The 23,721-nt window shown below is 40.3% G+C and overlaps 1 protein-coding gene across 1 annotated transcript in view; it reads right to left on the reverse strand.

Moving 5' to 3' along the window:
* Positions 1–23,721, reverse strand: part of DNAH11 (dynein, axonemal, heavy chain 11) — a 217,490-nt gene that overhangs the window by 132,198 nt on the left and 61,571 nt on the right. The window contains exons 30-41 of the mRNA XM_014544612.1: positions 22,487–22,618; positions 20,704–20,864; positions 19,845–20,001; positions 19,584–19,729; positions 16,432–16,548; positions 13,166–13,304; positions 9,838–9,930; positions 8,449–8,643; positions 7,297–7,374; positions 4,967–5,099; positions 3,604–3,731; positions 2,458–2,606 (exon numbers count right to left, since the gene is read on the reverse strand). Coding sequence (XP_014400098.1) covers positions 2,458–2,606; positions 3,604–3,731; positions 4,967–5,099; positions 7,297–7,374; positions 8,449–8,643; positions 9,838–9,930; positions 13,166–13,304; positions 16,432–16,548; positions 19,584–19,729; positions 19,845–20,001; positions 20,704–20,864; positions 22,487–22,618 — 1,628 coding nt within the window. The remainder of the gene's footprint in view (positions 1–2,457; positions 2,607–3,603; positions 3,732–4,966; positions 5,100–7,296; positions 7,375–8,448; positions 8,644–9,837; positions 9,931–13,165; positions 13,305–16,431; positions 16,549–19,583; positions 19,730–19,844; positions 20,002–20,703; positions 20,865–22,486; positions 22,619–23,721) is intronic.

The raw sequence follows: 23,721 nt of genomic DNA on the forward strand, positions 1-23,721 counted from the left end.
GGGGACTGTTGCAGGGGTGGCGAGCCCTTTTCCTGCCAGGGGCCATCTGGATATTTGTAACATCATTCTCAGGCCATACAAAATTCTCAACTTAAAAATTAGCCTTTTGTATGTGGTCAATAGTCGGGGTTGGAATCTGTCGTAGCGGACACAGCAGGAAGTCATCAGAGCTCTCTACAATTGGCTCCTAAGAGCCAGCGTCAGGTTCTCTGTCATTCTCAGTGGCCTGGACAAATGTCAGACGTTCCAAGGACACTGCTGATCAGCAGTGTATGTTGGTTATGTATTTCTGAATCTTTATGTTTATGGGTATGCAGCGCCCCAAAATGAAAGGATGGGGCTACGGGGGTAGAAGATGACAAGCTCAGCCAATGCAGGGAGAGGATTAGGAAGACAAAGCCAAAAGGATACTTTCAGCCATGCCAGGGGGTGAACTGCGGAATGGTCATGGCACCTGCACCTGCAAGGACAAGACTGACGGACTACGAGCGCCTGGAAGGAAAGAATCTTAGGGAGAGAGCTAAGAGGAGCTGTGACCTGCAGTTGAGGGACACAGCCATCCTGATGTGACACTGTGGGGAGGGAGCCAGGAGAATAAATAGCATGACCTCATCTCCTCTCCTTCTCATTTCCTGCCAGGCTCCTCACTGGCCAAAGCAACCAGAGGCCACAGGGCCAGGAGCCCATTGGTGTGGCCCACACAGGACAGCCTGTGGGCACGAAGCACAGTGGAGGGGCACAGAAGAACCAGGCACAGAAACACGCCAGCCCCAGCACCTGCTCGCTTGCAGAGCTCAGACTCTGCATAGCACAGTGCGAGTGCTAAAGGAGGCGACAGGTGACCACCAGGATGAACCATGGGAACCAAGAGCATGTGAAGAGTAAGCAAGTAGCACAATGAGCTTGTTCTAAATCTTTAAAAAAAATCTTTAAAAAAAAGCATTGCCACGGCTCATGGATGCACATATGTGTACACACAAACACACATACCACACAGGACAGCCTGTGGGCACGAAGCACGGTGGAGGGGCACAGAAGAATCAGACACGAAAACGCGCCTCAGCACCTGCTCGCTTGCAGAGCTCAGACACTGCACAGCACAGTGCAAGTGCTAAAGGAGGCGACAGGTGACCACCAGGATGGACCATGGGAACCGAGAGCATGTGAAGAGTAAGCAAGTAGCACAATGAACTTGTTCTAAATCTTAAAAAAAAATCTTTTTAAAAAAAAGCATTGCCACAGCTCATGGATGCACATATGTGTACACACAAACACACATATGCTCACTAAGAGATATATTTATATCTAAGCACTCCATAGGAGCTCTTGTTATTTATTCACTTTTTCAACAAATACTCGTTTCTTAACATGTACAAGGTGTGAAGAGGATAATGTCCAACTAAAAATGACAAAGGCACACAGGTGTTAATTTAGTTATCTTTAAATTAGTCTAATTAAGCAGCTTTAAATTTAATAACTAATACCTTCTTCAAATGATCATATAAATGTTTAGCTCTTTTGAAAACTAAGGTTAAAAAGAGAAATGTTCACAACAACAAAACCAAACACAACTAGATTTAAAAGTAGGTAAAGGACTGAAATAGTCATTTCTCCAAATAAAACATACAGATGGCCAAAAAGCACATGAAAAGATGCTCAACGTGAGTAATCATTATGAAAACGCAAATCAAAACCGAAATGAGATACCACTTCATTCCCATTAGGATGGCTACCATAAAAAATAGAGAAAATGACAAGTTTCAGTGAGGACATGCAGACACTGGAGCCCTTGTGCACTGTTGGGAATGTAAAATGGTACAGCCACCATGGAGAGTAGTATGGTAGCTCTTCTAAAAATAAAATTATAACTACCAAATGATCTCCTAGTTCCACTTGTGGGTATACCAGTATATCCAGAATAATTAAAAGTAGGGATCAAAGGGATATCTGTATGCCCTGCTCATAGAAACATTATTTGCAACAGTCAAAGGATAGAAGCAGCCCGGCCGGGTGTGGCTCAGCAGTTGAGTGTCAACCCAGGAAGCAAGAGGTCACTGATTCCATTCCCGGTCGGGGCATATGCCCGGGTTACAGCTTGATCCCCAAAAGGCCCACAGAATCATTTGGTCTGGCCCTGCCAAGGCATTAGGGGTGAGTTAGTTAAATGTTTGACCAAACAGAGCAGGCTAATTTTTAAGTTGATAATTTTTTGTGGCCCGTAAATGATAAGTATCCAGATGGCTCTTTGGCAGGAAAAACGTTCCCCACCCCTGTAATGGATATGGGGCTTCAGTTTGGGAAGACAGAAAAAGTCAAGGAGATGGTCGGTGGTGGTGGTTGTACAACAAAGTGAGTGTACTTAATGCCACTGAACTGTACACTTAAAAATGGTTAAAATGGTAAATTTTATATTATGTATGTTTTACCAGTCTTAAAAAAAAAAAAAGCAGTACTCACGGATTCCAGCCCAAATCTTGTGGGTTCACATACAGAACACCAGCTCTGGAAACAGTGGCCGGGGTTGCTGTCCGTAAGTGATGGATCTCAAAGAGCAGCCTCATGGAGGGCGTAAGGGCTACGCGCTCATTGCTGGCCAAGGTCAGCACCTGGACAGAGCAGCACAGCACAAAGGAGGCCCTGTCACTCGGGAGAAAAGGGCGCTGCCAATTCTCCATCCCAGCACAAAGTGCTTCCCCTGCCCAGTGCCAAAGGCTATGAGCTCACTGTCCGGAGACAGAAGTGCGTACAGTCTGAAAAAAGATCTCAATTAAAGATCTCAGTTCATTCCAGAGGGAGCTCACTGACCCTTGAGGAACAAACTTACCAATACGGACTTATTGATGCCAACTCTAAATAACTGTGGTTAATTATTACTAAATATAAGACATTTGTTCGAAGTGTTGATTACATGACAAGGCCCGAATTCCACAAAAATAAACCATCTTTAGAGTCTGAAATACCACAATTATCAATTTGCTATAGAAACTCATGCAAGTATGAAGATCTCAGACCTATATTTTATGATAGACAATATCTTAGTTCAGGAAGCAGTAATTACTGTTCATTTAAGGGGGGTGACTAATTCTATTCTGTATTAATGATGATTTCTGATGTTTTTCTCCTGATAGATCTGGTGTTGCTTAAGTAGTATCTCACAGACCGATGCCATCACCCTTCGGTTTTGCTGGGAATGCTGGATTAACCATGGCAAACGCTTAGGAATGCATTTATATTCGGTCGGTAGCCATAGGAACTACTTAATTTCCAACTTGTCCCTTACAACCCACGCATTCCATCCTTAATCAAAGATAAGATGTAATAATTTATGCCTGGCTCTTTGAAAATGGTAAAATGTGTATGAGCTAAATTCTTGAGTACGTATCTCCTTATAAAGATGGTTAAATTTACACAGACAAGAAAAATGTATTCACTTAAATTCTTTACCAGTGAAGTAAGAGAATTAGCAGGAAAGTGGCACTTATCAAAAGAGTAGCTCCGTAAAGAACATCAGGCTCATGATTAAAAGCGAGTACTAAAATCCACAAGTGAATGGAATTCAATGGAGGTGTCATGTTTAAGGTTTAGCACTGAGGTATTACCCACCTTGTTATCATCCATGACAGTATTTAGTGATTCAATCCACATGGGATCAATATCTCCGTCCAGGACTATCCATTTTGGTCCATCCTGCGTAAGATTTGCTTGTTCTCGCAGAATAGATGAGAAGAGACCTATAAATGAAGAGTGAACAATCTTAACATACTATATATAATGGAGCTGAGTGCTGTTTGTTTCCAAAATAAAACTGTATTTCTCCCAGTAGAAGCTCGTTCATGAAGTAAATAAATTTGCTGTGAATGTGCTGCCTCTCTCCGGAGGGCAGTGCGTAATACGTTCTGAGCCATACCTAGGCTGTCTAGACCAAAGGCAGGTTTCATTTCATTTTCCATATAAGAAAAGGACAGAGAATGACGAGACAGGCTTCTACACACAGAGTTGCCAAGAAAGTCTTCTCTGAAGTGACGCTTGGCCGGACACTTCAATAACCTAAGGGAGGAGGCTGTGCAGATACTGTTAGTGTTGCAGACGGTGGGAACTTCAAGCGTAAAGGCCCCTTGATGGGAAGATGCTTGGCGTGTTCCAGGAAGAGCAAGGAGGCCAAGGTTTATGGGTTATATATCGTAGGTTACGGGCATGTGCAGGAAATGAGGTCAGAGATGGGGAAGGAGGATCTCATCCCGTAAGAACTGTGCAGGCCATGGATAAAGGTTGGAATCTAAGGATGATGGAACCCACTGGAAATGGTCAACAGAGAGCTAACAGCCTGAAGAGCGCCCTCTGTCTGCTGTATGGAAAATGAACTGCAGGGAGACTGGCTGGACTCATGTGGTAGCTGCAGAGGAGGAGAAAGTACTGGAATAGACTGTGTATTTTATATGCCTGTAGGATTTGCTGTAAAGCTGAAGGTAGAGTGTGAAAGGGAGAAAAGACCCAAGGATGATGCCAAGGATAGTGCATTTAAACAAATGAGAAGTAATAATAACAGATTTTACCAAAGGGGTCTGTTTGCCTGCAAATGCTTTCAAGGCAAGAAATACATCATTGAATTCTGTCCCTGGCACCCAGCACAGTGCCGGCCTGTAACTCAGTCGGTGTCTTGCATCGGGTACTTTATAGACATTCCCTGAGGCATTTGAGTTGACTTCTTTCCTGGTTTACATGAGCCCTGACATAACTGAGGTGGGATAAAATACACAGCTCTGAGCACAAACCTGTGGAATGCAAACCGACCCCTTATTCAAATCCAGCTTTAATTTACAGGTTATAAATGCTGCTGTATCTCCGGTAATGCAGACACATAAACAGTAAATCTACAACTATGACTAAAATTGACTTGAACTGAAAAATGGCTTTCTGGATAAAAATGAGAAATTTTTAGCACTTCAGAAGGGGAAACGCTACTTGCCATCTTTCCATTCTCGGGTAGTGTGATGTATGAAACCAAAGAGTTCATCTGTTGTCACAGCTTTAGGGTTTAAGTCATTCCAAATGGGTTTCTGTTTCATGTTAACATATGTTCGGTACAGTGTTCTCAAAATCTGAAGGGAAGAAGGAAGGAAAAAAAAAGCTAAGAAAATTAATATTAATGTAAGCCAAATGGAAAGCAAAAGATTTCAGATGATTTTCTGTATTTGTATTCATTATGTTCCTAGATATTCTACGTGTCCTATGACTGAGAGAGGAAGAAAATTTACATGCGCACATTTCATTACCATCTTGAACAATTTAGTCCTGCCATCCTTAGGATCAGTTCACTTTTTCCCTGAACAACGTAGACTAGAGAAAGTCACTCTATCATGTGAGATTTTTAACCACAGGTGCAAAGTGAAGGACTATTTATGTAAGCAAGAGTTCCTGTTCATGCTATTAAAATCCACTCTGCCTGTACTATTTAGATTGTGCTCAAAATTGAGCTTGCATCAGAATCACTTAGAGCAAGCATGTCAAACTCCCAGCCGGCGGGCCACCTGCCTCGTTTATTTGGCCTGTGTTAGCCTTTGAGTTTGACATGCTTGGCTTAGAGGGTGTTTAAACACAGACCGCTGGACCCAATCACGAGTTTCTGATTCTTTAGTTCTGGGGTGGGACTGGTGAGTGGCATTTCTTAGAAGGTCCCAGGCGATCCCTATGATGCTGGTCTGGGGTGTGCTTTGAGATCTAGAATCTGGAACATTAATTCTCAACAGCAGGTTGTCTTGACTTAAGGGAAGAGGGCGTGCTACTGAGCAGGTAGTGGTCAGAGGCCACAGGTGCTGCTGACCATCCTGCAATGCACAGGGCAGGCCCTAAACAAAGGGTGAGCTGCTCCTGAATGTCAGCGGTGCTGCTGCTGAGAAACCCTGATCTAGATCGCAAGGAAAAGAAGCCTTGAGGATGAGAAATCGCAGGACAGGTGCTCACTGTGTGTCTGTTTAATTCATTGACACCTTCACCCAAATATCTGCCCCAACTACCCTTTTTGCTTTCTCCAAAAAGCCATGGGTTTTCTTTTAGATGTTTATCATCCTGATCTTCTCACAGGGGTTTGAAGGACTGGCAGACAACTGCCAAATACCTGGGAATAATGAGGTGTTAAATAACATGGCCCCTGAGCTTGGGTGCTTAGTTACATCAGCTTAAGTAAAGGCTGAAGAGAAGAGAATTCGTGAAGAATAGATGAAAGCAACGGAATGTCTTAGGAATAGTAAGCTGACATTTTTAGAAACCATTAATCTACTGAAAATCATATAATTTAATTTTTCCTTCCTTAAGCCATAGTCAGCATCTGAAACTTACTCTAATAAAATAATTACAGGCTTTTCAGATATCAACTTTAATATTTCAATTATTACATTTTCACTGGAAAGATCCCTATACAGAGCCTCCCTTTACAACTGTTCCACTCTGGGTTCAGATCCTAATACTGGCAAGGTCTCTATCCACCCATGCTCAGTCTCATATGCCCACTCTGATTATCTTAGTCATTGGCTACTAAATGTATTTATACTCAAGCACCCTAAATTAAAAATGCATGCATTTCTGCATATACTGTCTACCAACTAAAAAAATAAGTTACCAGGACTGTCAGTAAAGACCAAGCAAAATCAAGCAGTGAACTAAAAATGGGAATTACAACACTCATGGCATATCCTCATTGCTCAGAGGAAATCACACGTAATACACCGAATAGGCACCTCATACTGTGCATAACAAGTACCTCAAAAATACGGTTTCTGCTGCCTCCCTTTTTCCAAGTTTTTTTCTGGCCCTCTAGAGTTCTATATTCTGAGAGAGTATTAATGAAAAATGTTTGGGTTTTCTTAATGACATTAAGGAGAACCTATTATAACTTGGAAAAGATGACAAAATAGTTTTGATAAATGTAGGTGGGGCCAATCGAACCCTGCAAGGCAGGTAGGTATCTTACTCACGAGTCTCTCAATATGTTAACTTGGAATAAAAGAATTCTGGCAGAATTCCATTACTGAAAGATGCATAAAATAGAATGCCGCACATATAAATGACTGAAGAAGATGCTAAATAGCTCATGTGATGTTCTATTTGTTACTCTCCCGGTCTCCAATACAGAGGAAAACAGTGTCCACTGGTCAAAGAACAGTATCAGAGTCTCAGATTAGCTCTAATTATGGTGGACTTCACTGAAGGGAACCCCTAAGCAGAACTGAAAAGAGCCCTCCCCCCCCCCAAAAAAAGTGTTCTTCCCAAGGCTGAAAGCTCACAGGCAGCTCACTCTACCTGACTCTTCCCCGTGCCCGCATTTCCAACCACAAAGACGGAGTGCCGCACGGCCAACAGCTCCTCCAGCTGGACCACCTGCAGACCAAACAGCCATCACTGGTTTCCTTCCAGGAGTTTGTGGTTAAAAACAAACAAAAAACTACGCATTTTTACCCAATTTTTTCCTTACAATCAAAGCCAGTCCCCACTGACAACATTATACAGGCTGGGGCAAAAGTAGGTTTACAGCTGTGAGTACACAAAACACAGAGTTTATTCTTGTATTAATTGTTATTAATGACTGTATTATTTCTCCGTTGGAACACCGCTGCTCAGTGAATCCCTTTCACAGGCAGAGGGAAGTACAGTGGGACTGGGACATGGCAGGGGCTGCTTACAAACTCAGTGACTTCATGATCCTGAACAAAACAGTGCCCGGCCAATCATCATCTGCCTCTGAGTAATGACTTATATCCTTTAAAGCAGCGGTGTGGAACCTTATAAGTAACCATCTGGATATTTATAACATCATTCACGGGCCATACAAAATTATTAACTTGAAAATTAGCCTGCTATATTTGGTCAAACTCACCCCTAATGCCTTGGCAGGGCCAGACCAAATGATTTCTGGAGCCTTATACGGCCTGCGGGTCAGATGTTCCCCACCCCTGCTCTACTAGTAAAACATCTAAAACAGACACTCTATGTATTTTAACATCCATGTACTCACTATACCCAACTTGAGCACACACATGCACATGCCTTTAATAAGTCAGAGGGTGTCATACATGTAGAAATGTCTCCCCATTAAAACATGTACTTGTGGTTTTACTCCCAATTTTCTCTAAACTGGAGAGAAAAGAGCAAAATTGATTTTTGATGCATGCCACCAAGAAGGAGCAAGTAGTTTTATAAACGAATAAAAAGCATGTTTACATTTAAAACCAAGACTTAATCATATGTGTGTTTTCATCTTCTTAGAGGCCGGGACGACAAACTAGTTATATTCACTTTAGTAAAGAGTGCCATATTAGAATGCCTTACAGTGTATGTTAAGGTCATATTGAGGTTAGTGTAACATGTAAATCGAAGTCTTGGTTCAGTGTCACTTAACCACGGGGTTGTCACCACACATCCCAGGGGCTCCAGGACAAGGAAAGGCTCCTGTACTTTGAGGATGAAGCTCTCCTCGGGCTGCAGGCGGAGTTCCAGGGTGGACTGCCTGACCATCTGCTCCAAGTGCGGCGCCCTCCTCCGGGGCACGTCCAGGGCTGGAAACAGGTCGCCAACCAGGCCCAGAAACACGGGGATGTCGTCGGTCACTATTTTAGGCATATTGAAGTCCCTTAATGCTCTCATGAGGACCTAGAAAAGAGAATAGAAGACACTTTATTTAAGAAACCAATACAATGTCTAACAAACACCTACAGCTAAAGATGTTGCTGCAAGGTCACGTGTCAGAACATGAGAAGGCTCTGCTGATACTGTGGACAACCTCTGACAACAGTCATCAAGGAGGCTCTGTTCCATCCCTACCAGTGATCTGCTCTGATCCTGAGAAAGGGCCTGGGCCCTTCTCTCCTTAACCCTCAAACTCCAGCATATAAATGAACCAGGCCCATCAGATCATTTTCCTCAAAGTGCCCAGAGAAGCCCAGAAGAATAAACTCAGCCATTTTCAGCTTGGGCTTTTGTTCTGTACTTGCTGAGAACCAAAGAGGGATTTCAATTTTCAAAGCAGTTAACTTGAACATCGGGATGATTTGTACAGAAAGAGGCAAGCATTTTAACAACAATAGCATAGCAAGAGAACAGATAAAGGCAAGAAAATCCTAACCCCATCATGAACTGTGACTGAGAGAAGAGATTGAAAAAAAGAATGCAGAAAAATCACATCATAAATATCCTTTCACATTAAAAAAAAATAAAACCTCATAGGATAGATCTACTTTTTCAACTTCTCATTTACTGTAAGTATACAGAGTGCTGTATATCCATGATCTCACTTCTTATTTAATACAGAAAAATGGATATGTGGCTGTAATTGTTTCTTCCTGGGAGAGACAATGCCCTAGCAGCTCCAGATAACCAACGAAGCATTGCCCTGATGTCAGGGGATCAACCTTCCTGCCCCATTCTTCACGTCCATCTTGTATCCTATGAAATGGACATACCTTCTCCCATTAGATTATGTGTTTACTGACTTTTTCAGGATTAATACCCCGGGATTAATCAGATTTTCTAAATGTTCCTCAGAGGAAATCAAACAGTGATTACTGGAATATTTGATTATGACCGCCAAAATATTATTTGTAGCTGACATTTCAAAAGCACTTATACAATCACATTTTCTTTCCTACACTCCCATCCTTTAGTCAAGAATACCTGTGATCTTTATTATAACATCAGAAATGCCAGTCCTCGAAATGTCCTCCATTAAAAATACATGCTATGTTTTTAAAGGTCGTGCTATGCGTGACCCACCACCCAGGGACACCCTGTCATTGTATGAAGCCATTTGGCTACGCACTCCACAAAATCACATTGGCATTGCATCACCTGATCTTCGGGTCTATTTTTATCTCCTCGTTTCAGGGAGCCAGCGACAACCAAGACAGATTTAACAGCACGAAGTCCCCAATCATAATGATCCTAAAATCAAAACACAGGCAAATGTTCTCAGAAACTGTCCGAGGGGGTAAGATTCTTACTCCAGAAGTAAAGGCTGAAAGCTAAAAGGGTTCAGGTAAGTACATGCTTTGACCACGTGAAGTGCTATTTCCCCCTTCTTTCCAATTGTGAAAATCATGTCCCTTCAGCTTCTTCCCGCTTCTTTCACCTGACTCTCTGCCTCTGTCAGCAACTTTTGTCTTCCCACAGCACTTCATGGCCGCATTTGCCCGAGGCTCCATCCACCTCCCTTGCTCTTCTCTCAATAGACCTGCTAACTCAGGAGTTCACCAACTTCCATTTTCACCTCCATCCACAGGCGCATGTGTCCAAGTTGTGCAGACAGCCTTGCTAGTCCCTCCCCGCACCCCAGCCCGAGGTCTCGGATTGCCTCCTTATTCTACCTCTTCATCTCTCCAATGCTCCGGCCCTCATGTTGGCACTTAACACAGTCAAAACGGATTCCCAGCCTTGCTAGTCCCTCCCCCCACCCCAGCCCGAGGTCTCGGATTGCCCTCCTTATTCTACCTCTTCATCTCTCCAATGCTCCAGCCCTCATGTTGGCACTTAACACAGTCAAAACGGATTCAATAAAATCCCGTTATAAACCAGTACCGCTTACTCCCAAGGAAGATTCTTCTCACAGGCTCTGAGCTTCTGGAGAACAGAGCCTGTATTTTGTTCGCTTTTGTCTTCTAGGTCCTGGCACGGTGCCCTGCACAGGGCAGGTGCTCAGAAAAGGTAAGTGAATGAACTGATTATCCAGAACCGACCTCTGCCTCCCCACCACCATCCACACAGTAGCAACACTCCTCTCACGTCTCTCAGCTGTGCCTGTGCGGAACTCAACCCCTCCAAGTCTCAGGGTCCCCATCTGTAAAAAGGCAGATGAAAGTATCTACCCACTTTACAAGGTGTGGTCAAGTAAAACAAGTTAGTGCTGTGTGGTCAGTGAAACAGTATATACAGGTATAAGAACAAGCCCTTCAATCCACTAGTGGGGAATGAAGTCAGGTTAGTGGGGTCTCGGCCATCAATTCTGTCAGTTATAAAACAGAACGAACGGAATGAAGACTATCAGAGTGCACTGCAGATAACAAAGGCAAGAAGTGTCTGGTGAAAATTTTTGTTTCAGTTGTGCACACACGTGAGTATGCCAAGCCTCAACTGAAAAAGCATTCTTTACTGTGGGCCCTGGTAAAAATCGTTTGAAAGCTACTGATGGAGAAGTAGACTGAGGCTTGAGGAGGGAAGGAGATGGGGGAAGAAGCAGAGTTTGGAGGCCAGGGAGATTGGCGCAGGGGCTGTCACTGAAGCAACAATATTAATGAAGAGGATATAGGAGAAATTATGCACATAAAGATTTAGTGACTCTCCTAAACATGTAAGCCTTACAAGCAACTGCTAACAAAATCTTCACCATTGTCCTTATGTGTTTTGTTTGGGTGGTGGTTTTTTTTGTCAAAAAATGTCCACTGGTTCTTTTCCAATCCATCCCTCCAGCTTAAAAATTATCAGTGAACTGAGCTCCTAACTCAGCACTTCTGTCCTGGCCAGATTTGTCTGCCTCATCTCACCCACGACATTTCTCTGAGATGGGGAACTCTCTCCTTGCCTGTTCTGCCTTTCCTCCCATCATCTTCCTCTTCTAAGTGGCTGGAGGTGTCCTAGAAAGGATTAGAAAGAACTAAATTCAAATCCTGCTCCCACCACTTGTTGGCTGTGGACTTTGGACAGGTTATTTTACTCCATTTCCTCGTCTGTAAAATAGAACGAATAATGCCAAATTCACAAACCTCTTGTAAAGATATCAAAAGCTAACACATGCTAACTATTCAATAAACATTAGTTCTTTTCTTCCTTGAAACTATGATAATCTTTTCACTTTCCACGGTATTCCAATTTTTATTTCATGTAAATTGAGTCTCTCCTATGTAAGTTCTTTGAAGTCATAAATCTGAGTGTTTGTTTCATTTTTTTCTGAGTCTCAGCCCCTTTATTATCATAAAAAAGGAAGTATATTATCTTGTATACAGTAGATGCTCACTAAATATTTAAATATCACTACTAGACATGCATTATCATAAAAAATAAGTATATTATCTTGGATGCTCACTAAATATTTAAATATCACTACTAGACATGAATATGGTTGCAACTCCATGCTTCCCGAGGTCAATGACATTTTTTCTTCTGAGTGTTTCCCATTATAAAATTAAAATAGACTCACTGAACAAAAAGATGTTACAAGTAAGAATAAGGAGGAAAATAAAAAATACCACAATCTTACCATCCAGAGACAAATGTTAAAAACCACAGATATTTTCCAGTCACTTTGTATGTATATGAAACACATAGTATAAAATACATGCAAACTATATATTACATCTACAGTTTGATATGCTGGAGGGTCTTTTTCACATATAGCATTGCCATAACATTGGTCTATATTATTAAATTTAATACAATTTCCCCCCAGAATGTAAACTAACCGTTATTAAAATGACAACATGAATTTCTCGGATTCTAAATTTCACCAATACCTTTATCCTGGAATGGCTTTGAAATAATGTCACCAGGAATTAATGAAAGGTCAAAGGGCCAAAGTCAAAGGGGGCCCAAGAGCTGAGTTTAAAAATAATGATGCTGAAACGTGTCATCTTTGTGACATATCAGCAACTTCAGTGAAACGGCAAGAAGTTGATGACTAGAGAATAGAAAATACTTAAGTTTGACCCATTTCAGAGACTGGGGTGTTGTAGAACAAAAGTTAAAAAAAAAAAAAGCAAGCTCTACTCTCAGATAAAGGAGTACCAGCAAATGAGAGAAAATGTCAATGGAACATTTCCTGAGGAGTTCTCCAGAAAATCAGGTTTACCCGACTCCCATGGACAAGAATATTCTCACCAACCAAGGGAGACATCACCAACGTCCATTTATAATTATAACAGTGGTCAAGTTTAAAGAAAATCATATAGCTTATTGACAAAAGCTTTATTAGCTACAAATTAAACACGAGACTTATAATGTCTCAAGTTTAATTTCAGAAAAAAAACATTAAGAATTGTAAAATACAGATTTTCAAAATTTTACAGAAAATATAAACGTATTTCTAAATGTCTAACTAATTTGAACGATAAATGACACAGCGTCTGTGTTTCAAAAGCTGTTTCAAGGGGATGTAAAAGCCCAGAAAAAGTAACACAAGGCTCTTCACCTGCTTGGAGAGGAGCTCCCTGCAGAGCGTGTACAACGTGATGAACTTGCGGGCTAACGCGCGTGCATCCACGAAACCTTCAGCGACTAACATGATTTCACAGATCAGCTCAATGTCGGGGGCCACCATGGCACAGGGTCTGCGAAGTAAATATGAAATTTAGTTTTTAAATGTGGTAAGGTAGTAAGTACAAATTGCTGAAATCAAGTGGTTAATTTGTACCAACATTCTAAACCACTCGCAAGCAGGTCACAATTACCTCTGTCAATCACAGCTAACAAGACCCTTCACTTGAACTAAATATATATATATATATATATTAGTTACTCAATACATATGGCAGAAGCACAGGTGTAGTGTTTGCTGATTTGCTTGGAATAAATTCAAGAAGAAATAAAAAATCTGAATAATTCCATATCTATTAAAGAAACTGAATTTATCACTAAAAAGATTCTCACATAGAAAAATCTAGGTCTAGATGGCTTCACTGATTTTAAGTCTATTAGATATTTAAGAGGTAAACAATACCAATCCTATAAAAACTCTTAATAACAAATAGAGAAGACAGGAACATTAGCCAATTCATTGCAGGAGGTCATCATTACTCTGATGCCAAAACCAGATGAAGATATCACAAGAAAAGACACTACAGACCAATATCCAACATGCATAGATTTTTAAATCTTTAACAAAATAGTAGCATATTGAATCCATCAATCTGTATAAAAATAATATCTCCTGACCAAGTGAAGTTTATCACAGGAATTAATATTGACTTGATTAGCATTTGAAAAATCAATATAATTCAGCACATTAACAGAAAAAAAGAAAACCTGTATGAAAACTACAAAACAAAACTTCTAGAAAAACACACAGTTGGAAATTTTTGCAACCTGGGACTAACCAAACTTTCCTGACTATGAGAGGAAAATTATAAAACAACCTGATAAATATTTCATTGAATTTAAAACTTCTATCTTCGATGAACACCACTAAGAAAATGAAAATGTGAGCTACAAATTGAGAGAAAGACATCTGCAATATATGTATTTAATAAAGAAATTGTATCCAGAACACAGCACTTCCCAAAAGATGGCAAGGGAATGGCCAGTTCCATGAAAAGATGTACAACAGCATTAGCCATCGTGGAAATGCAAGCAAAGCCCACAATGGCAAACCACCACATATCCTTCAGACTGACTGAAACCCAAAATCCTGACAATACCAAGTTTTGACAAGAATGTAGAACAAATGTAAAATGCTACCACCATCTTGGAAACCAGATCGGCAAATTCTAATAAAGTTAACATACATTTGCCATGTGACTTAGCAATTCAATGCACAGACCTTTGCCCAGAAGAAAACTTATGTTCACACAAAGATTGTACAAGGAAGTTCACAGCAGTTTTATTCAAAATAGTCCCAAACTAGAAACAACCCAAATGTCGATCAAGTGGTGACTGGGTAAATAAACTGTAATACGTGCATACAGGAGAATACTCATCAGCAACAGAAAGGACCAAACTATTGGTACACTCTAACTTGGAAGAATCCCAAAACCATGATGTTCAAGGAAAGAATACAACACAAATAAGTACATGCTATATGGTTTCATTGACATGAACTCTAGGAAAGACAGGTTGAACCCAAAGTCACAGAAAGCACATCAGTGGTGTGGGGATGAACCTCAAAGGGCACGAGAGAACTTCATGTGTTTGGAAATATTCCATTTCTTGATTGTGGTGGTGTTTCTGCCAACTATACGCTTAAATTGGAGCATTTCACTGTATGGAATTATACCTGAATGAAATTGGTTTAAAATATGAGGTAACTGGTTCAAAGGCAATAGCACAGGCTCTCTGAGAGACTGCTAAGAGGTGTATCTATTGGCAAGTATTTTTGGAAAGGAGGTCATCAATAGGCCTTATAATCATTCACCAAGGAATTCTATGCGTTGCAATCTATTCTGGGTGATAATCAGAAATGAGGATAACTCTTTATGTGAAGAGAGGTTTATAGCCTGTTATTTTAGGATCGTAAAAAACTGAAAAAAAACAACAACAACCACAAACCCTGTATGTCCAGGGGATGGTTAAGAAAAGTCTGAACAAGCCAGGAGAGAGACTGTGTTGGAGCTACATAAAATGGCCTTTCCAGAGCATATTCAATACTGTGATAAACTACTTGTGTCAAAATATTAAGAACTAAATAAAAATTATGTCTAACCTACTATCTTCACTCCATAAAATACGAATTATAAGAGAGAGTAGAAAAAAAATATCACCATCATTATTTCTGGGTAGTGAAGCTGTAATTTTTTTATTCTTTTCTGTATTTTCCAAATAGTCTATCACTTGTGAAAATTATGTTTATAATAAAAATATCACTACACAAAATCTAGTATTAAATGTTCAAATGTACCATGACTTTTAAGGAATGATTTTGGGTCCGGTTTCGTATTTCAAAAGCGTTCATTTTTCATGGAGAAAGTTCTCTCCATAAAGTGATCCCTAAGAGGGAACAAGAGGCTTTCCACAGAGTCTCAAGTAAAAATACATCACTGAACAGTGCAAACCAGCAACGTTAGGTGGCATGAGAGCTCCAGATGCTAAAAGAAATGAGGATAACTCTTTATGTGAAGAGAGGTTTATAGCCTGTTATTTTAGGATCGTAAAAAACTGAAAAAAAACAACAACAACCACAAACCCTGTATGTCCAGGGGATGGTTAAGAAAAGTCTGAACAAGCCAGGAGAGAGACTGTGTTGGAGCTACATAAAATGGCCTTTCCAGAGCATATTCAATACTGTGATAAACTACTTGTGTCAAAATATTAAGAACTAAATAAAAATTATGTCTAACCTACTATCTTCACTACATAAAATACGAATTATAAGAGAGTAGAAAAAAAATATCACCATCATTATTTCTGGGTAGTGAAGCTGTAATTTTTTAAATTCTTTTCTGTATTTTCCAAATAGTCTATCACTTGTGAAAATTATGTTTATAATAAAAATATCACTACACAAAATCTAGTATTAAATGTTCAAATGTACCATGACTTTTAAGGAATGATTTTGGGTCCGGTTTCGTATTTCAAAAGCGTTCATTTTTCATGGAGAAAGTTCTCTCCATAAAGTGATCCCTAAGAGGGAACAAGAGGCTTTCCACAGAGTCTCAAGTAAAAATACATCACTGAACAGTGCAAACCAGCAACGTTAGGTGGCATGAGAGCTCCAGATGCTAAATCGCAAAGCGTAACACTTGCCTGAAAAGAGCTTTGAGATTTTCCGGCAATTCGGCGCGACCAGCATATCCCGGGTTCATGGTAATAAATATTCCAACTGATGGCTTCAGTGTGATAGCTTCCCCGAGAAATACAAATCTGCCGTAAGAAGAATGTTGATGAAATTAAACGTGTTCACTGAATATGAATGCACATTGACAAATGCAAACCACTGGCAAATGCAAACATTATTAGGAAGCTGTTTATTCTGTGTAATTTTCTTTAAAATTCACCAGCATACATATTTTGAATATGCTCTGAAGCATGTTTATTAAAAATGCACTCCATCTCCCCCAAAGGAACCACAGATCTGGGAAGTATTCTTTCCTATTTTAGCATAGCTATACAAAGCTAGAATGTAAAAATGAGGACTTGACTACTTTAACAGTTAATAAAAGGTGAGGCCATTTTTGCCTTCCAATGTGGGCTGCAATTCTTTGAATGAGATACTGCACAGATAGAAGATGCCCGTGTTAAGAGGAGAAAGGAGCTTCTTGCTCAGTCGTTATTTTGTCTATTTGCTTGTCCTCCCTCTCCTTTCTTCTCTCCCTCCATTCCTCCCTCCTTCCGTTTCACAACAAATACCCATTGACAACAACAGAGAGGTAGAATAGTGACAGCTAGCTCTGGAGCCAGACTGCGAGCATTCAGAGACCAGCTATATCACTTTAGGCATGTTCCAATTCCCTCATCTAATTTTTTAAAAAAGGGATAATAACATCCCCCACCTCCTTGGATTATATGATTAAGAGATGATGGATATAAGTGGCTAAGAGCACAGCGCCTAGGACATGGTACATACTCAACAGATGGTAGCTCTGGCTACTGCTGTTATCATCACCGGAAGGCACTGGAGAAGCAGTGAAAGGTTTTCAGCAGGATTTGCAAGGGCCCAGAGGCTGCTGAGGGCCAGGGCAATGGAATGGCAAAGGGCTAGAAGAGTCAAATTGAAGGATAAGTAGAAGGGAACTTTCACATGAAGTAAATGAGACAAGGTATAAGGCTGTTCTTGTTGAGAGAGGGGAGGACTAGAGTAGTTAAGGAGCCAGGCCTACACCATAGAATGAGGAGGGAAAAGAGCCACAATTTTTAGGACTATGAGCTTCTTAGGTACTTGGAAAATTAAGAGAAGGTAGATTATGGATAGCCAAGGTAAGAATGGAGAACTCTTTATTCCTAGAATATCGGACATAGGGCCGGGAGGGCTTCTTGCAGAAAGAGAGGTGGCTAAAGAGTGCAGGAATACCCACAAGTCACAGGTATGGACCTCGAGAGGGTAGAGCCAGCAAGATGCTGAAGACTCTGTGGGGAAGGCATGGTCCCAACTCTTAAATCCTCAGTGTCAACAGATCTTAGTAAAGCACATGAAATCACAAAGGAGCCAGCCATCTCCAGATGGACTAGCACGAAGATGGACAGGTACAACGCATATGCATGCAGACGTGGAGACACGGGAGGCTATCAAGAGGAATGGGGCAGTGTTCAGAAATCCTTGCATGCGTCACTTATATAAATCTCCATAAGGAAAGATAGCTTCCAATGACATCTGGGTTACATCAAATAATAAGATTTTTAACTAAAAGTTCAATCAACTTGTCAGAGAATAAAAGAGGCAAGAACCTAACTTCTCTCACATGGCATTAGAGTAGGGGCCAGTAAGGCACAGGAATCTGGTATCTCAGAGCCACATGGTGGAGGGCCTGGGAGGTGTTCTAGAAGGTGCAAGTATGCAGCTGTAATTATGATACTAACTTGAAACTTCACATTAGGTTCACAGGTTTAAGGGGCTAGATCAGGGGTGGGCAAACTTTTTGACTCAAGGGCCACAATGGGTTCTTAAACTGGACCGGAGGGCCGGAACAAAAGCATGGATGGAGTGTTTGTGTGAACTAATATATATCTCAGAGCCACATGGTGGAGGGCCTGGGGGGTGTTCTAGAAGGTGGAAGTATGCAGCTGTAATTATGATACTAACTGGAAACTTCACATTAGGTTCACAGTACGGCTGCGCTAGATCATCTTTCCCTGATGGGGAGACTGAAATGTTCTTACCTGAGCAAAATACCCTAAAACATAGGGGGTGAATGGGCAGGTCAGATAATTGAGATTTACATTATTTACTGTATACCAAAAATGTTACAATGAAAACCACAACTGTGTACTATAATTATTTCTCAAATTAAGCCATCAAATCAACTTCTGTTGTCTTTTATCTCTTGGGATATGGCATCATGTTGAGAAGTGGTTAGGTTCTGGATATATTTGAAAAGTTTGTGGCCCAAGTCACTGGAAGAAAATGAGGCTATAATCTACTGGGATGGGGCAACTAACAAAGCAGGTGTTGGTGGAAAGACCAGAATTTCTACTTTGAATATATTAAAGATGAGAGGACTATGAGACATCAAATGGAGTCTTGAGATGCCCCGACAGTCATTGCCTATGTAAGTCTAGATGTTGGAGAAACGAGGTGTGGGCAGCTGGTAGCCAGCAGCATACAGGTGGTATTGAAGGTCATGTGACTGGATGAAATCACCAAGGGAAGAAGCATATATATATAGAGAGAGTGAAGTCTAAAGATTGGGGCCAGTGGCACCCTGAACTAATAGGTCATGAAATAACAGTATTAAAAAGTAGCTATCACTGATACTTACTCCAAGTAAGCATTTATCCAAGTACTTTACATTTAATCATCACAGTAACCTATCAGGTAGAGTACTATACTTTCCCCCATTTTATAGGTGAGAAGTAACAGCCCTGAGGGTGGGAAGACTGGTATCCTGAAACTCATGTGAAGAAAATGTGTCCCCAGAAGGGAGGGACCCAGTAAGACGCTGCCCAGAGGCCAAGTAAGATCAGGATTGAGAACTGATCACCGAATGTAGCATTCCAGAGCGTGTTTATTTTTTAAGTGATTAAAATAATATACCTTTGCTGCATTCAATGCTTAAAAACAACTAATTAAAATGTGGGAGGGTATTCTAAATAATTATTCAAAAGTAACCAGTCTCTCTTGTTTTCTCCATTTCACGAGACAGGGAGAGGCAGCACAGACTGTGAAGGTGAAGTTCACTGCATCACTCCATGTTTACTGCATTACTACGTGTGACAACAGAACAGAAGCCCTGTGCCCTCACCTCTTCCTCCTGTTTCTGATGGCATCGTGTATCATTTTCACTTGTACGGCCACCACAGACAGAACTTCCACAGAAATCCGGTTGAACTCATCGAAGCAGCCCCAAGCTCCAGTCTGCACCAGTCCCTTGTAGATATTTCCTATGGACTAAAATGATGGAGCGAGGCATGAAGAATTCAACAGAGGGGGCACTGGAGCTATTGTTTCGAATCATTTCGAAGCAGGAACAATGTTAGAATACATCATCGCGTAACTAACTTACTTTGTAGTCCATTTGCTCTGAGCAGTTGAACACATAAACCATCATGCCAAGGGCACGTCCAAGGTCTTTGGTGGTTTCGGTTTTCCCTGTACCCGCGGGGCCAGCGGGAGCCCCACTCATGGTTAGGCGAAGTGACTGAGTTAGAGTAATGTAACACCTTTCAGCAACAGAAAACACATATTACAGTCTAGTAGGAGATTTCTACAAAACATTGAGGGCAATCCAATTTGCTCTAAAGTTGAAGAAGTCAACATCTAGAATGGGGTAGTAGCACACAATATTGATATGCCTTTGATTTGTTTGTGGCAATAATACAAGTCAGGATAATATTTCATATTCACTTTCTTTTAGGTTGGTTGTTGAACGATAATAGAGAAAAATGTATTGCTTTATCTGTTTGTCTCATTTCCTAAGAGCTATGTACTTGAATACAAATAACACCTGATTTGTAATGCTACAGACTTTCTGATAGTTCTAGGTAAAAATACTATTAATATGGCAGATGACATCTCAAACTATTGTTTATAAAACAATGATGAATTAAACATTGATGAATTAAACATTGATGAATTAAACATTGACATCATTAAACTACTACTTCATGAATACACTGAAATGTGTAAATATATATAAATACATAGTCTGCAAATAATCTATACCTACTTCAAAGTATAAAGGAAATATATACAAGGACAAATTATTATATTAAAATGTATTTTAGGAATTCAGTTTAAATATGTTGCTATACACATTTAGATTATAATACTTCTTTTTGCAGGAAAGATTCAGCAGTTCTTACACTGAGAAAAATGATGCACAGGCAGAATTTAATATTTGTAAAAGGAAAACGTATTGTTACCTGTCGGTTAGAGGAGTGATCACTAGTCGAGGGCTGTTTCCTAAATATTCATAGAAGTATTGGAACTGGGCATCACAGATATGAACAAAACAGTGTTTCTGGGAGTCCTCCCACTGGTGACGAAGTTGAGACAGCCAAGCAAAAGCTTGGGGACTGACAACCTAAAAACATACATGATCATTCCACGTAAGACACAAATAGCTTTGAGGCATCAAGCTTAGTTTATTAGTCCAATCAACCCTATTGATTCCATTTTATTTCTAAAAACCTCACAAAAGGGAAATCTCTTGCATGCTACTGCAAACTGTAATTGCATGCAGATGGCTGAATACTTAATAAGAAATGTGTGTGTAATTAAAGTTGTCATTTTGAGAAGGCCTTTATTTTAAAACAATATCAATTTTTTCAAGCAATGTTTTTCCCCTTCTCATGAGTCACCCCAGGACATTTGATCACTTTTGTAACTTTATACTAAAATCAGGTGAAAAAATACAGTCTCTACTAAAACGACACAGAATCCATAATTTCTGAAAGTCAGAGGTAAACGATACTTTCAACTGCCCATTCTAAAACCAGCCTGCTTTAATAGAGGATTCCCACTTCATTTTTTATTAAGTCAAATAACAGTATCTTTTTTCATTGCTATTCTTTACTCTCTACTCAATCTATCCATTCTTCTTCCAGTGTGAAAATATAATTCCAGTCTCTTTCAAATGTGACCCTAGGATCTTTTTGGAATCACTTTATGTTACCAAAATTGTCTATTAATTTGTCTGATATCTACATAAGTCTCAACATTGTCTACTTATGTGCGTCAGATGATCAGAAATTAGGCAAAGTCTGTATCTCTTTTAATACAAAATAAAGGACATATTTTAAATCATAATTTACCCTTCTGCAAGCAAATCACCACTGATAAAACATAATAAAATATGTAAGAAGGTGCAAGGTCATACTCAGAGTGTAGTTAACAATGGTTCATTATCAAAATGAGAATACACAGTAAGTGGTTTTTGCAAGGATCAGTTTCAAATTAGCAATTAAAGAACATTATTCACTAATGGTCCTGAGCCTGGATCAAGAAGTATTTTCAACTTTATGGCTCACATCAAAGAAGCATTTTTTGCACTTTGTGGAGAAAACGAAAATTCACTTGGATTTTAATAACTTGAGAAAGAACTACAAAAACAACAGAAACCATTTCACTATACATGCATTCAAATTGTGAAAGGAATTGTCTTGAGTCCACCACCACTCCCCCCCAAAACAAAAGGGATTTGGAGGAAGTAGGTGATGGGCATGATATACCAATGCTGTCCAGTAGACAAGCATACCTGACATTTATATTTTGGAAAAGGGGTGAAAAAATTATTTCACATTAAAAAATGCCAATACCTAAGAGACACACAGATTTTTTAAAGGGATAAAAAGGTTATCTACTCTCAAAGGTTTAGAAAATAATTGCTTTAAAGAAAGTCACTTATCCTTTAAAGGAAAAGACAAGGTGTGACCAACATTTCTCTTTCTTCAAAAGGAAAATAATGGAAGGCATGCAGAAATGGTTTCAATGACACAAATCGTATTGCTAGTGGCTGGGTGAGCCCCTGAGGGGATCATCACCGGCCAATAGACTGGGTGATTTGGTGCAGAGAAGCTGGAGACAGAGGTGAACATGGGAACTTCTCAGGCTTCTCCATCCTGGGTTAATCTTTTGGATGATCTGGATCAGAGGCTCCTGACTTGCCAAAACCCTTCAGGGATGAAATCCCTACGAACAACTTGCCTTCTGAGAAACGAGCTTTGCCACCACATCCCTGGCGTGGACGTCTATGGTGCAAATCGTCATGACCTTCTGCCTGTCTCCAGGGAGCAGCTCTCCCAGCAGAAGTGCAATCAGTGCATTCAACTGAGAAATCTAGAAGGGAATTTTTAAAAACAAGGTAAGGTTTACAAATACAGAACCTAACAGCCCAATAGTCTTCATATTTGTAGAGCCTGTTCGTTTATAAAACAATTTCAAGTATCCTCCCAGCTGGCCCTCAAACACCCCGGGGTGGGGGGTAGGAGATGAAGGGAGGGATGTTATTAAGTTAATTAATTTAAATAATATGAATATCATTGCCTCCTCTGAGCTGAGACTGTGGACAAAGCGAGAGGCAGAAGGTCTCCTGGCTGCACTGAACGGACTTCACTCCAGGGATGATGTCATGCAGCCCACACTGCTGGATGGAAATGACTACAAATTCTCAAAGGCCAATTTGAGGTAAAGTTTACAAAAGTATAGGAAGAGGTAAATATCAAGTGTTTTGTTATTTATTTGGGGGATGGTTCTTGGGTAGGAGATAGCGATGATGACTAAGAAAACATTTGAAATGTAGAGCTTAATTCTTCTTATTCGCATCCCTATTCTTGTTTAGGTCCGTCAATTTCTCAGATCAGTATGTTTGACACTGGTCTCTTCACAGAATGGAATGGAATGACATGGAAGAGAAAATGTGGTATTACAGTAGTAAGAATAACATAGTTTTGTGACACTTCACTTTCAGACTTTTGAGTGTATACATACATGCATAAACTTGGTCTGACATGAAATATTTCTTATTAATTGTGGTCAGAAAGGTTTGAAAGATACCCTTATAGGTGCTCATTTTGTTAGCAAACTTATTTACCCACAACATTCTTGTCTAACTCAAGGTTTATTAGCAAAAAAAGAAAGTCTGTTTTATTCCTGGGTAGCATATTGTGAAACAACACTGTCTCCTTTCCTCTTCTGCTCTGTAAAGGGCAGTCCATTACAAACTGTTAGCTCCTGAGAGAGTTGGTAACAGGCAAGTATGACCTATCACAGAGGTCATACAAACCCTCATAGCCTACTGTCAAAAACACGTTCCCTACGGGCAGCGGCTCTCAACCTGTGGGTCGAGACCCCTTTGGCGGTCGAACGACCCTTTCACAGGGGTCGCCTAAGACCATCCTGCATATCAGATATTTACTTTGCAATTCACAACAGTAGCAACA

The sequence above is a fragment of the Myotis brandtii genome, unplaced genomic scaffold (genome assembly GCF_000412655.1).
Source record: "Myotis brandtii unplaced genomic scaffold, ASM41265v1 scaffold374, whole genome shotgun sequence".
Lineage (NCBI taxonomy): Eukaryota > Metazoa > Chordata > Mammalia > Chiroptera > Vespertilionidae > Myotis > Myotis brandtii.